The 16479-nt window shown below is 33.7% G+C and overlaps 1 protein-coding gene across 1 annotated transcript in view; it reads left to right on the forward strand.

The window, feature by feature from the left end:
* The window catches only part of LOC124538753 (hemicentin-2-like), a 225165-nt gene that overhangs the window by 139790 nt on the left and 68896 nt on the right, over nt 1–16479 (forward strand). Inside the window, exons 4-5 of the mRNA XM_047115935.1 lie at nt 6592–6800; nt 11395–11505. Of these exons, the coding sequence (XP_046971891.1) occupies nt 6592–6800; nt 11395–11505 (320 nt within the window). The remainder of the gene's footprint in view (nt 1–6591; nt 6801–11394; nt 11506–16479) is intronic.

Here is a 16479-nt window from a genome sequence, read left to right on the forward strand (position 1 = left end):
AGAATATCTAATGATTGGGTGGTACCTACCCAGGCGGGCTTGCACAAAGCCCTATCACCAATTTGGAATAATTATTGAAGTCGAGCAAAAGTTTTACGCCGTATCAGACAATATGTTGAAATCTGGCATTCCCGAAAGGCTGACGTTTATTTGAGCGAAGTATTTCGATCACGACTAGTTTCGCCATGCAATATATGATTACCGGAATATTTCCGAATTTCCACCTGTTGATTATATTTTTTAGTTTGTAACGGTATTTACAGCATTTCTTTTGATAAGTAAAAAATAACTTATTGGTAAATGTTTTAAAATTACTCATTACTTATACTCATTTATTTATGTTATACTTCTAATTTAATCATGAATTTTTAAAAAATAACTTATTGGTGGGGCTTTGTGCAAGCTCGTCTAGTAGTAAGTAAAAGCAGTACTCAGAATTGCTGTATTCCGCTTTGAAGGGTGAGTGAGCTAATGTAACTACATGTACGAGGGACATAACATCTTAATTGGTTGACGTCATTGGCTGTGTATAATATCTTACAGTGCTATTGTATATGGGAGATGGTGACCACTTACCATCAGATGTTCAATTTGCTCGTCAAACTACTGTAAATAAACTGAAGTTTTACTCTCTAGGTCACACTTAACAATACGCTTGTGTCTGTTTGTGTATGGAGTTTAGTATTAGTTTCTGGTATGGCTCAAACCTTAGCTGAATACCAGGGTAAAATAAGTTAATAGGAATCTTTATGGTAAGCTTATTCCATATCAGACCGTGCCAGTACTTCAACAGGTACAAATATTTTAAAAGTCTGTAAAATACTGACCATTTCATCTCAGGATTAAAAGCAATAAGCAACTACTACACTAATGGGACAGGCAATATATCATTGTGAGTATGAAAATCAATGATATATAAGGTTTCGTTTAATGTTTTTTTTTTTTTTATTTAATTTACAACATCCACAGGCTCGCAGATGCCCGTGACCTTTTTTACATTTAATATTAAATTACATTTTGGCGTTTTATATTTTATACTAAACATCAGCAGATCTTCGCTGGAAATCATTGGCCCACACTGATATATATATATATATATATATATATATAGTATTTTAAATAATATATACAGAATCTATAATAAATAATATATAATAAAAATATATAGCAGCCTTTTAAGGTTCGTTTATCGTTACAAAATGTGGCAACCCTACACGCGATTGAATCAAAACATTTTTTATTTTGCCGTTTGAAAACAATATTTGCTCAATCAGGGCTCATGCTGGAGGAAAATTTGCTCAAATTAGGCAGCGAATTTTTTATTACCGTCCTCGTCAATAAAACTTTTAAGTTGAATTATTTGTTATTTGTCTTACCTCGAGAGTCGAGATGGCCCAGAGGTTAAAACGCGTGCATCTTAACCGATGATAGCAGGTTCAAACCCAGGCAAGCACCGCTGATTCATGTGCTTAATTTATCTTTATAATTCATCTCGTATTCAGCGGTGAAGGAAAACGTCGTGAAACCTGCATGTGACAAATTTCATAGAAATTCTGCCACATGAGTATTCAACAAACCCGCATTGGAACAGCGTGATGGAATATGTTCCATACCTTCTCCTCAAAAAGGGAGAGGAGGCCTTTAGCCCAGCAGTGGGAATTTACAGGCTGTTGTTGTTGTTGTTGTCTTACCTACAGACAGTTCCGGTTCTATATTTTTTAACGAAGGTACCAGTTAAAATAATAAGCATTTCGTGAAGTTACTTTAAGCCTTCTATTTAGGGTCGTCATATATTTTAAATCACTACATAGTATAAACCAAAGTCGTCTTCTCTGTTCCTATATATCTATGTACGCTTAAATCTTTAAAACTACGCAACAGATTTTGATGCGGTTTGTAATGTAATGTCGCAAGTAAACAAATTCTGTAGTATATTTAGTATCAGTATTGCACCAGTGCGAAGACGGGGCGGTTTACTAAAAGACTCAAGTCTATACAGTGAGTTCGGTAAAGATAATAACAGTCAAATATTAAATATATTGGACAACATCACATACATTACTCTGATCCCAATATAAGTAGCTAAAGCTCTTGTGTTATGGAAAATCAGTAGTAACGACGGCACCACACACACCCAGACCCAAGGTGGGGGGTGTGTGGAACTCCCCGGTTTCCTGGGCGCCGAGTGCGCCCAAGTCCACCGGGTTTACCCACTAAAAAAACAGCGGTACCCTCTCCGTCCTTCGGCGGGCGCCACGGGATCGCTTACGCATGCTACACCTAGGGGGGATTCCCGGGGTACACACACCCAGACCCAAGACAACATAGAAAACTTTTTTCGAACCTGAAAACCAAAGCTATACTTACCAGCAATTAGAACAACATGACTATTCCAACTTAATACTAGATATTAAGTTAAGAATAATAAGTTAAGTAAAGAACAAAATTGAATTGTTAAATGAATTTTCATATGTAAGATACCGGTACAATGTAAGTTATACTTAATTTAAAACTTCTTTCGATTGCACTAAATATTGCCATATAATTTGAGTTTGGCGTTTTCAGGGTAAAATTCGACGAAATGTTATAAAATTACTCATAACTTGTACTCATATATTTATATTATACTTCTAATTAAATCATGAATTGTTAACAGACAAGACTGAACTACATTGCACAGTTGTAAACCACTGGTTTAAAGTTTTAGATCAGTTCACTGTAGTCGTAGTATTAGGCGTGATATGGAATCTAATTTATTTTATTTTAATTTTCTATTACTAGATCCTTACAAGTATAAAACAAAGTAGAGAATGATTAGAAAACTGTGAACATTGTAAGACATTCAGCAGTATATTTATAATCAGCATTGCAACTGTGCAAAGCCGAGGTGGCCCAGTGGTTATAACGCGCGCATCTTAACCGATGATTGCGCGTTCAAACCCAGGTAGACCACTGAATATTCATTACTTAATTTGTGTTTATAATTCATCTCGTGCTCATCGGTGAAGGAAAGCATCGTGAGGAAACCTACATAGAAATTAGGCGATATGTGAGTCTCACCAACCCGCGTTAACACAAAGTCGTGGAATGTGTTCCAAAACCTTCTCCTCAAAAAGGTCTCCCTTTTTAAGGAGAAGGAGGCGTTAGCCCAGTAGTGGGAAATTTACAGGCTGTTGTTGTTGAAGCCGGGTCGGGTCGCTAGTAAATACATATTGTAAATATTTACCGACTATTTATATCACATCAATATTATATGTTCATATCATTTTGATTTTATAGAATAAATTAAGTGATACCTACGTTGATTATTGAAAGGCAATATCGTTAATATCAAGACTTTGCAAAATTCTTTCATAGTGAACCTCTACGGCGGTATTTTTCAATTAGTTACTATGACCTACTTAAAGTTTAAAGCAAGTCACTTATTCATATATTTAAGTGGAATCCCGCTAACTATTTTGCGTAGGTATTTCATAGATTTTTAATTAATATAAACTTGGTAATGGTTAAAGACAATTAAATGTAATACATGCAAAGAATTTAGTGAAATCAATAGTTTTTTTTATACATTTATTACTCAAAACGACAACCTATTGACTAACATATAACTATGAACGTATTCGTTGTTTTACGTTAGCTATTATATTAATATTTTCTTTCAATATATTTTTTTAAATTACTATTTAACTTAATAGCAATTCCCTAAATTAGACACATTAGAGGCGTAGGTAGACTCAATTCAGTGCAGCTAAGGAAAATAGATTTCTCTATCATGGGGAGGCTGTAACAGCCTCGGAAAAATACTTATTTATTTCCTAGGTATGTTCGTTAATTTGAAAAAATAATGATATAAACCAATAATAATTAAATTAATTAATTGCACTTTTAATTATAGGATTTTAATTACAACATACCCGAATATTTCATTAAAAACATACGTACGTATATTAAATAAATAATAAATAAGTGATTCGAATAGCGTTATTATTTTCAACCGACTTCCAAAAGGAGGAGGTTATCAATTCGTCTGTATTTTTTTTTTTATGTTTGTTACCTCATAACTTTTCACTGGGTGGACCGATTTTGATAAGTTTTTTTGTTTGAAAAGTAGTGCTTCCCGTGGGGTCCCATTTTTTTTTAATTTTTTTCCGACGATGGTATCCATATGAAAACGACATAAGTCTTAAATTTGCGTTATGTATATGCGCGACAAATAGGTGAATAACTGAAAATCACTTTAACCAATTTTGATAATTATTTTTTTATTATAAAATATATACTTCAAGGGTAATTTGGTGAAAGTTTGGTAAGGTTCTGAGCACAGGATCCATGACAAAGTTACGGGACGGAAGGGAACGGAACAATTCTGAGGAGCACGCTAGCGATACTCAGTCGAATCTTTTATTTATAGGTTATTTGGATATTTGAGTCACCTTCCGTAATGTGGTTATGTTTATGTAATTATCATAGTCGAATATTATAATCAACTAGCTACCCACCCCGGCTTCGCACGGGTGCAATACTGATACTAAATATACTACAGAATTTGTTTATTTACGACATCACATCGCAAACTTCTAAAATTATCAGTGTTTCTTTACTATATTGTTCATGTATTATATACACAAACCTTCCCCTTGAATCATACTATCTTTAAAAAAAAAACCGCATCAAAATCCGTTGCGTAGATTTAAAGATATAGGGACAGAGAAAGCGACTTTGTTTTATACTATGTAGTGATGGAACTCCTATACGGCTCGCAGTTAGGGTGCGATATGGGGCAGAATTTCTTACTATCTTTAATCAAATTTTGTGTATGTGATGTGATGTCATATGATGTACGAAATATAGTTGGTCTTTTTCAAAGTTTTTTTGCTGAGTTCGATTACAGCTCTTTCGAGGGATCCTTGTAGTTTGCGCCGCGTGACGTATTAAATCCGCATTTTCGAAAGTCTATTTTTGCTTTATTCGCAAGTTTCCTTTGAAATTGTCCTCGAAGTAGTTTCTGATTCATATAAACGGAACGCTTAATCTATCCATATTAAAAAAAAATAGTCAACATCAGCTTCACTTAAAATCGAAAAATAAATAAAAATTTTAACAATAAATAAAATTTTAACAAAATGAAAAACCGACTTCAAACAAAACACTCTTTTAAAACAAATGAATATGCACTAAAAGGTAATAAAAGGTCCTCCTAGGTAAAATGAAATGAAAAATATTAGACTACTTAAAAGTCGATTTACGATTATATAATGTAGTTATAATTATTGCTATATTTGGAGTCGGTGTCAGCCAACCCTATACTATATCTATCAAAAACAATACGAGAATACTTTAAGAAATATGTTTCTTACAAATTACCTTTTATACGATATTATACTGGGTTAATCAAGAGGCTCGTATCGCTTCTTTCTTTTGACTGTTGAAGCGTGTGCCCGATGCTGACACCGGCTCCAAATATAACAATAATTATATAATCGTAAATCGACTTTTAAGTAGTCTAATATTTTTCATTTCATATTTCTTAGGAGGACTCTAAAAAATATGTTGAATACGCAATTATTTTTATTACTTTTGAGTGCATATTCATTTGTTTTAAAATAGTGTTTTATTTGTAGTCGGTTTTTCTTTTTGTTAAAATTTTTATTTATTTTACTTATAATTATAATATATATTATTTAAATTTTATATCGATGGGCACTGGCTAAAATGAGTCCTGTGATAAGTGGTCACGACCGCCCATGGAAATTGGTGATCTAAGAAATAAAATATCAATACTTAAGCTTTTAGTTACTGGCTCACTCAGCCTTAGACGACAATACTAAGTAATACAGTTTTAGGATAGAATATAATGAGTGATATGAATTATAGAGTAAAATTTTTCCATTAAATAACATTTCCGAACTTTTAGGTACATAAGCCATTAACAAACAGCATACATATGATTAATTGATAAATATAAGCGAAGATTGATTAATCACGCAATCTCAGAAACTATAGCACCTACAAACTTGAAATATTTAATATTAATTGGATGGATTATGAATTCCACCCCTAAGAAGGTAAAATGGGTGTGGGGTTTTATATTCCGCTAGTTCTTTATATTCCACCCCTAAAGGGGTAAAGTTCTTTAGGTGTTTTTTGCTCCAAGATTTTCGAATGAAAACCAAAGTTTGCAATCTAGAGGTCACAGTACCAAAAAATGCTCTTGTGATGATGGAAAATATCGTGGTGAATTCTGGCCTGAATTAGGAAAAAATCTACTACATGCTTATCCATCTACATTTGGGCACTTTGTTGGAATAAGTTACAAAAATCATTTATGTTCAGTAATTATATTCTGTCATAATCGTACTGGTAAATGGAGTCTAAAGTGAACCTAATCTGAGCCAAAAATAATCAGTATTACAGGTAAAATTTTCACCAAGTAAATTGTGATTAATTTTTTAATAATAAAATTATTGCAACTATATTTCATTGTGACATAAGGTTACGTAGTACATTACCTTGTATCACAGTACAATACGTAATTTAACGAGCTGACCCTTATCACCTTTTCAATATTTTAATGACATATTTTTCTCGCAGCTTCGATGTCCGCGGTCGTAGTTTCAACAAAGCCCTACATTGGTCCGACCCTTTGGCGTTTGGCAAGCGAGCGCACTTCGTAACAATGTCCCGACCTTCTTCACTCACCGTGGACGCTGTACAACTGGATGATGAAGGGGTGTACCGATGTCGAGTGGATTTCAAGAACTCTCCTACCAGAAATTTCCAAATTCGTCTCAATGTCATAGGTAAGTCTATAATCAACTCATATATTTAATATAAGAATAAGGTTTATTTAGGACGGTCAAGTATAAAGATTCAAATAAACTTTTCATATAAAAGTATTACACTTATATATTGATAGTATCAACTCAATAGGTTTATTGTATAAATATCACAAAGAAATAGCCAGGAAAAGATCGTTTCTTTATCAAGGTGTATAACTTTTTGTACAATACGTTCCTTTAATAATTTTTTTCTATGTAGCAATATAGCAAGGAAATATTTAAAAGGTATATTTATTGACAAGTACATACAAGTTCTTTTTTATGGTATAGGTTGGCGGACGAGCGTAAGCGCCACCTGATGGTAAGTGGTCACTATCATCCATAGACAATGACGCTGTAAGAAATACTAACTATTCGTTACACCTTCAATGTGCCACCAACCTTGGGAACTAAGATGTTATGATCCATGTGCCTGTAGTTACACTGGCTCACTCACAATACTGAGTACTGTTATTTTGCGGTAGAATAACTGATGAGTGGGTGGTACCTACCCAGACGGGCTTGCACAAAGCCCTACCACAAAGTATAAGTATGTAATATAGAAAAAATGTTAATGTTACTTTTTCTGTGAGACAATCAATCTTCAAATTTGGATTCTATAACCAAGTAAGGTCAATATTTAAATATGTATTTTTTCGATGCGCATATTCGGTTATGATTATATCTTCCAAATTATTAAAATTAATACTAAGATTAAGACATATGCCCATGGTGTTGAATATATTCATCGGACTGGAAGATTTGGTAACTCAGAACAAAATGTCTTTTCAAATACCCTAAATTTTCTTACTTAATTGTAAAATTATTATTATTCCGAGATCACCTTAGAAAATACATATGTATCCTGGACTTATCTGTAGGTTTTAATAGTGGCTGTATTCAGAGTTAACCAGGTTCGGAATTTTGAAGAAATTATATACCAAATTTCCTCGAGTGTCTTTCTTTAGTGTATAAGATTTTAAATTAGCATGGAAATTTTTAATATTACAGTTATATTAATATTAAGAACGGGCTATTTACCATGCTTTTTAATTGATGGAGCTCAATTATTCGACATTATCTACGAATGAGCCGAGATAACCCAGTGGTTAGAACGCGTGCATCTTAACCGATGATTTCGGGTTCAAACCCAGGCAAGCACCACTATTTATATACATATGTCCTTAATTTGTGTTTATAATTCATCTCGTGCTCGGCGGTTAGGGGAAAACATCGTGAGGAAACCTGCATGTGTCTTATTTCATCGAAATTCTGCCACACGTGCATTCCAGCCATCCAGCTTTCCAGCTATTCCAGCTTTGAAACAGCGTGGCTGAATATGTTCCAAACCCTCTCCTTAATAGGAGAGGAGGCCTTAACCCAGTAGTGGGAAATTTACGGGCTGCTTCTTTACTTTTTATTTTTTTTACCTACGAATGTATTTTTTACGAGACATTTGTGTCCCAGACAGTTGTGGATCTAAGTATCCCGTTTTTAATAACTGTAATAATCCATCAGATTAGTTTAGAAGAAGAAACCAATGATTGTCAGCAACAAAGTGATTTTATTTTATACAATTTATAAACTATCTAGGAACAAACATTAATAATCCAGTAGCTCGATAATAACTCATCTGGTTGCTGGTATATAATAAGAAAAACCTTCTTTTAGTCGTCTGTAATCATTGCAGACATTAAGCAAGTCTTAATTTAAGTAACACGCAACCAACTGAGAGACTCAAGAAGCGTCTTTTTGTCTGTAATTAAATATCGTGTGTAGAATTAGCTTTATATAAAGACCTAATGTGTACACAGCTTTAGTACTCCAATTAAATTAAACGTTATAAAAAATGTAACTCTTTGTAGATTTGAATAATGTCAGAAAATATAATACGAGTACCTCTTGATTGTGATCGGTATACAAAATAACTAAAACATTATTTGAATTTTATACATTTAAAGATTAAAAAGTCTTAGAAATATTCTATTTACGACACAGAGGGCTAAAATGCCTGAGGGACTTCTTAGAAGCCCTTCACGACTTCACCTTGCCCCTAACGATTTACCTAAGGCGATAAAGGTACTATAAAAAGGAGAAATGAAGTCGCCAACGGAAAGTTTTATTTTATAAAGAAATATCTAGAATTCAATACATGAAAATTAAATAAGACTAAATTAAATCTGCAACATACTTTTTTATTAAAAGACAAGCGATCCGGCCCGATGTCGCTTGGGTGCAATGCTGATACTACAGAATGAAATGTACTACATAATTTGTTTATTTACGACATCATATTTGAAACGACTAAAAATAACAATGTTTCTTTACTATATTCTCCATGTATATTATATACAAAAACCTTTCTCTCGAATCACACTATCTATTAAAAAAACCACACCATAATCCGTTGCGTAATTTTTAAGATCTATGCATAAATAGGGACAGACAGCGGTAAGCGACTTTGTTTTATACTATGTAATGATAATGATAACGCGATTTTTCCCATTTCAGTAGACTGGTTGCGAGATCAGTTGGTAGATTTCCTTATCAAGAATCGCTAATTTTCCTGTCCTTGGCACGGAGACCCTATTAATTTTACGCCCTTGTACTTTATAATAGCTATGAAAATTAATGGGTAGTGTATAAACTTTAAGTATTATTTAATTAATATCTACTGAACTGTTGAACACAATCGCCATACGAGAATTCGTTATAATCCATTCAAATAAGAGATTCTAATTTATATTTTTCGTTATAATCCGGTCAAATTAGATATACAATTTTGTGTTTGCATATGGCTGACATTTTTCAGAATCTGCCATAGTTTAAAGGTAAACTCTTTCGTATTTCATTAGAATTTTTTGACAATTTAAACCAGCTTGACAACTGGCTTCCTTCGAGGTAGCTGATCCTAGCTGTAGCTTTGTTGCTGTTGTTGAAATTTTTACGATTGTTCTGAATATCATTAATAAAATTTGTAAATATGCCAATGCTGATTTACTTGCACAAAAAGTGTAAAATGTTTATAATTTTAATTTTTGCAAATATGAGTTTTACATTTTGAATCCAGACGATAAGTGATTACTATGATTTACAGTTTAAGTCTGTGCTTAGACTATGTAAAAATTCTACGCTTTATTCCGAAGATTTTATGAGGCATAATTTTTCAAAATTTATTTTGTATTTACATAACTGGAGCTGTAAAACATTAAAACATTTTATCATCGGTCAGTATAACTTATACGTATAACATAAAATTATGAAAATTACAAAAGTCCTAATGAGATTTTAATTATTTCATTATTAGAAGGCATCAAGGCACTTAATTTTAATTTGGTAAATTATAACATTTGACAATGCTCATAAGAGCGATATTTCAATGGAGCTCTTAAATAAAAAACACCGCCTGTCCCATTATTAGTTAAAACAATAAAAATATAATAGGATCAAGAAGCCTACTCCATTAAAAGTTTCTTATAACTACTTATTACTTCCTTCGTCAATAACCTAAACAAATCGCTCAACAAATCAACCGATATATTTTCTAACGTATTTTCAACCTATTGTTGGAATAGTGCTATGATTTTTATATAATTTACAAACTCGATAAGTTGATCGACTAGTCGAGTCTTGGCTATTGCAGTGTTGGAAAAAATATTGCAACAAACTCAACCAGTTGGCCGACAAGTTGAGCTTGTCTTTCCCCGGTCTCTAGGATCAAGAGTATTCGTCAGCTCTATTTATTACTGATGCCTAACGAGGAACTTGTTAGATAAATACAGCATTCATTTCGTATTTTAAATTTCTGCATTTTTTTTTCTCTATGTTACACTTAATGCTTATATTCATGTATTTAATTTTTCAAGTTGAGTCGACCTATTGGACAGATAAAACAGATTTTATTCGAAATTTGAATTCTAGAAGTGAAATCTAGAAAACCAATTTGTTTTTCATTCATCTTGTTTTCGACTGAAAAACATTGTAAGGTAAATTGGTTGCGTTGGAAGAATTCTTGGCTATGTTTTCCCATCAATTCGTACGGATAGTAAAGTAGTCTCCAAAACTTCTACTTCAGAGGAAATAAAGGCTTTATTCGGAATTGGATCACCTTGATAATCGAAAGCAATAAATAAAATAATAGGTTATGAAAACTGGGCCAAAAATGATTCATGTACATACATTGCATCAGTAAAGCTGAACAAGTGATCAATCAGACACTGAGTTCACCCAATATCTGAGAAAATAAAAAATAAAGAACGACACACAACGAGAAGAAATAGGTGTTTTGTTTCAAAACAAAACAATCATATATAATATCTTGTGGAGGGATATATACCAATTTATGACGTCTTTTAAATATTTTCTGATATCTAGGTTTGTTGATGATGAGAAGGATACGAGGAGAGATAGGGCTCAGTGGCGCGACTTGGGTGAGACTATGTCCATCAATGGACTAATATAGGCTGACCATGATGATGATCTAGAGTTGCATAACATAAGCTGATCATAACGATGATGATCTGGGGTTGCAATTCATTGACGTTCCATTTTTAAATATTTCCATTTTTTCCAACAGTTCCACCACACCAACTGCTATTGTACGACGAAGCTGGTCGCGATGTGGCGGGAGTTGTTGGACCCTTGGAAGAAGGTGGCAACTTCACGCTACTCTGCGAGCTTAGAGGAGGTGAGTGATCTTTTTTTATGTGATTGGTGGAAAACGGATGCTCAGTTAATGGAAAGTGACTACGATCGCCCATGGACATCTGCAACGCCGGGGCTTGCAAGTGCGTTGCCGGCCTTTAAGGAAGAAGAACGCTCTTTTCTTGAAGGTTCCTAAGTCGTTTCGGTTCGGAAAACAAAGTCACGAAATCTGGTCCCACGTTGTGGTTGCGCGAGGCAGAAATTGTTTTAAAAATTGCGTTGTTCATACAAATTTCTTACATTTATTACATACTTATCATTTTACTTTGAAGTAAAATTAATCTTCTTTTTTATATTTAAGACATAATTCCATGACCCAATTATATAATACTGGAGAATGAGTTGGTTTGAACGAGCTAATCTAGGATCTAGCACTTGATCTGAAAAAACATAACATTATGTAAGAAAATGCCCATTTACAAAAAAAACGTTATAAGCTGTATAAAATGATGGTACAATTACGGTGGACTAAGTAGTAACATTGTAAAGTTGTTAAGGAGTAGATTAACGAGAAAACAGTAGATTAAGAAAAATTATCAGAGCACACTTTTTAAATAGGATAGTCAAATAATTTACCCAAATGTAAGTTGTTGCCAGTATCCATCCATATTGGTGCTGTTAAAAATATTATGCATTACATCGGCAATGCGCCACCAACTTGGTAACTAAGATGTTGTGTCCCTTGTGCTTGTAGTTACACTGGCTCACTGACATTTAAATTAAACAAAAAAAACTAATGATTGCTGTATCATGTTAGAATATCTGATGAGTGGGTACCTACCCAGGCTTACACAAAGCTCTATCAACGAAAAATCACAATTTAAAAAATGCCATAGAAATGAGGTGAAAATTTCATGCATACACAAATAACGAAATTTCAGCTATGAAACGGATGAAACCAAAAATATCCATGAATTAGCAAGATTCCGTCACTCGTAGTTACGTCAAAATGAAATACGTAACGCCGTTTGTAAACGAAACGTTATTTGTAACGTTAATAGTTCGTGTATTTTTTTTTCCGATCCTACATTTTATTTACGCCTTCCACCTACGGCTGTCCGTCTGATTGATATCGCGTTCTCGTTCGTTATTTATTTACCGTCAAAAACTAGGTAAGTTATAATAAATCTTGCGTCCGAATGAAGTGTAGCAATTGTGTTACGCATTAGGTTGTACCACATTCTCGATAACAATGGGTAATCCCTTTGTTATCGAGAATGTGGAAGCGTAATATTTTAAACGTTACGAAAAGCCCTGAATCAAAGTTCTTATCACTGCTTGAAATAAATTAACTCAATGCTACTTATTGTTTACTAGCTAAACCTGCGGTTTTACCTGAGAGATATTTATCGGTCTTTTTAGCGCACAAAACGTTATCTCCTATTGTACTCCTATTTTGAGGGTCAAAACTATTTCCTTGTCAAATGTCTAAATCTATTAAGCGGATTATGTCTGAAGTCGTTATTGAGCTATTTTTGGATTTATTATTGACGACCTACGTGTACACCGGCTTGCATGGGTACGCCACTCAGAGGTCCCGGGTTCGATTCCTGGCTGAGTCGATGTAGAAAATTTCATTAGTTTTCTATGTTGTCTTGGGTTTGGGTGTTTGTGGTACCGTTGTTACTTCTGATTTTCCATAACACAAGTGCTTTAGCTACTTACTTTGGGATCAGAGTAATGTATGTGATGTTGTCCAATATTTATTTATTTATTATTTTGCATTTATAATATTAGTATAGAAGAAGATAGATCTTCGAAATATTACTTGCTTCCCAGATCAATATTCGCTTTACAAAACCCTCCATATTTACTATTCAAACGACCAGACTTGTAATACAATCGAAAAACAACCAAAACATCTCATAAATATTTCCGTACAACCATGGAGTCAACACCATTATTATCTTTACCCTTTAAATTCGTATATAAATCACTATTTTTCAGACCGAATGCATCAATCAATAAACAATGGGGCAAATTTGCATTTAAACGCAACGGAAAGTACACTCTATTTCGGAATTATAACGCATGAAATTGCAGAGTTTTCGAATATCGGTACTAAATCTCTCTTGCCCCACATTCGAAATATATCTATAATATGTTTTTAAATATTTGTTACGCTGCGTTGTATTTTGTACGATATTTAAAATTATCTGTAAGTTATTTACCATTAATACAATTACCGTAAGAATTAATAACATTAAATGATTATTTATATACAAATATGAACTAAAACTAGTTACTGTATAAATCTTGACCGCGTGGAATGGTGGCAAGAATGCTAGCAGCATTTCCCCGTTGAATCGCAATTCCGATCCTCTGGGCAAAAAACGAACCAGCCCTCCTGTCACCAGTGGAGGCAATGATGCGAGGTGTTATACTTTTTATGAAGCTTTTTGCTTTTTGAAGCTCTGTAAGTATAATAAAACTAGCTGTGCCCACGACCCTGTACGCGTTTGAATTTGATAAAATATTATTGTAGCCTAAGGTACTCCTTATTATATCAGTTATGTGCCAGTGAAAGTCCCGTCAAAATCGGTCAAGCCGTTCCAGAGATTAGCCGCAACAAACAGACAACATTTTATTATTTGTATAAATACAAGAATAAGGGTAGTTATAATACTAACTATTGTGCAATGTATAAGTTTTTTGGTATTTATATAAAAACCTTTTTCTTGAACAATTCTATCTTTTGAAAGAAACCACATCAAAACCCGTTGCATAGTTTTGAAGATTTCAACATACAAATATAGGGACAGAGAAAGCGACTTTGTTTCATACTTTGTAGTGATGACGTTTAATTAAAAAAAAATAAAGTATAGAACTTGGATTCTGTTCATAATAACAGCATAAAAACATAACTTTTAGTTTGTAATGAAATGATACATTATCCCCAATAGTAAAAACCGACGCAAGTACTTGATAAGCCATCTGTTTAGATTAACCTGACGTGTTTAATCCAATCGTCCACTTAATTAATAGCAGTACGTAGCGATATTAATGCGTCGTACATGCTATACAAAACGTACTTCATATTTCCAATATACATTTCTTCAGCAGTTACAGGCCGTTTGGAAAGATACCATATACGGATAAGTACCATTCCAGTTTGTAAGCCAGTATAACTATAGGCTCAAGGGACATAACATCTTAGCTGTCAAGGATAGTGGTGCATTGTTGTAAGTATCATAATATCTATGGATGATAGTGACCATTTACCAAAAGGTGGATGCTTCATTACCTTTTTTAAATATATGGATGGATTGAACACTAATTGTAATTATAAAATTTGTTTATTTGAAAAGAGCAACTAGGCGAATTCCTTACCGAAACGACGATACTGTTAAAAATATTGTCAACTGAAAAAAGCTTAACTTTCAACAAAAACAACAACAGCCTGTAAATTCCCACTGCTAGGCTAAAGGTCTCTTCTCCCTTTGAGGAGAAAGTTTGTAACATATTCCACCACTCTGTTTCAATGCGGGTTGGTGGAATACACATGTGGCAGAGTTTCTATGAAATTTGTCACATGCAGGTTTCCTCACGATGTTTTCCTTCACCGCTGAGCACGAGATGAATTTTAAACACTAATTAAGAACATGAATCAGCGGTGCTCGCCTGGGTTTGAACCCGCAATCATCGGTTAAGATGCACGCGTTCTAACCATTGGGCCATCTCGACTCAGTAAACTTTCAAGATTATTTGAATTGAAATACATGTGATTTAACTAGTAGTCACCCGCGGCTTCTCTCGAGTTTTAGGGTGTTGGTTGTCATGATTTAGGCGAAAAAGTAGCATATGTCCTTTCTTGTAGTTGAAAGTTTCATCAAATTCGGTCCAAAGGTTTTGTAATGAAAGAGCGACAAATAGAGAGTTACTTTCACATTTGTAATATTAATTTATACAGGATTTGAAAACTGAATTGAACGATACAAATTACTATTACATGATAATAAACAATACAAAAATCAAATCAACTTTACGACCTTGTCGAAATATGAGCTTCAAATAAAAAATGTTATACTCTATACCAATTATTGTGTTGACCATTTTAGGATGCCACTGGCCGCAAAAGTGTATCCTCGAAAAGACTAATTGAGATTCAGCTCGTTATTGAAGTTGGTTAATATACTACACAATAGAATTTATTGTAATTATCGTCTCTTCTTAAATAATTCAACTGGCCAACAATAAACTCAGGGCATAAGCCCAAATTTTACGTAGGAGTCTATTGTAAGTCTCGGCTATATTTTATCACTAGCTGTGCCTGCGACCTTGTACGAGTTTGAATTTAACGAAAAAAATATATAATTGTAGCCCAAGTTACTCTCTATTATATCACTTATCGAGCCGAGATGGCCCAGTGGTTAGAACATGTACATCTTAACCGATAATTGCGGGTTAAAACCCAGGCAAGCACCACTATATATATGTGCTTAATTTGTGTTTATAATTCATCTCGTGCTCGGCGGTGAAGGAAAACATCGTGATGACACCTGCACGTGTCTAATTTCATTGAAATTCTGCCACATGTACATTCCACCATCCGCATTGGAACAGCGTGGTGGAATATGTTCCAAGCCCTCTCCTTAATGGGATAGGAGGCAATCAGCCTAGCAGTGGGAAATTTACAGGCTGTTACTTTACTTTACTTATATCAGTTATCTGCCAGTGAAAGTCCCGTCAAAATCGGGCTAACCGTTCCAGAAATTAGCCGGTACAAACAGACAGACAGACAGAGAGACAGACGGACAGACCGATCGACAAAAATTGTAAAAAAATGTTATTTTGGTATATGTACATGTGTATTGAGTAAAAAAGGGCTATTTAAATATTACAAACAGATACTCCATTTTTATTATATGTATAGATTTTAATAATCAATATTAGATGATATTCGAATAATAATTTAATTCTCAATGACCATCGATCACAGTTCATTGCTTATAAAATT

Source organism: Vanessa cardui, chromosome 21 (assembly GCF_905220365.1).
Source record: "Vanessa cardui chromosome 21, ilVanCard2.1, whole genome shotgun sequence".
Taxonomy (NCBI): Eukaryota; Metazoa; Arthropoda; class Insecta; order Lepidoptera; family Nymphalidae; genus Vanessa; species Vanessa cardui.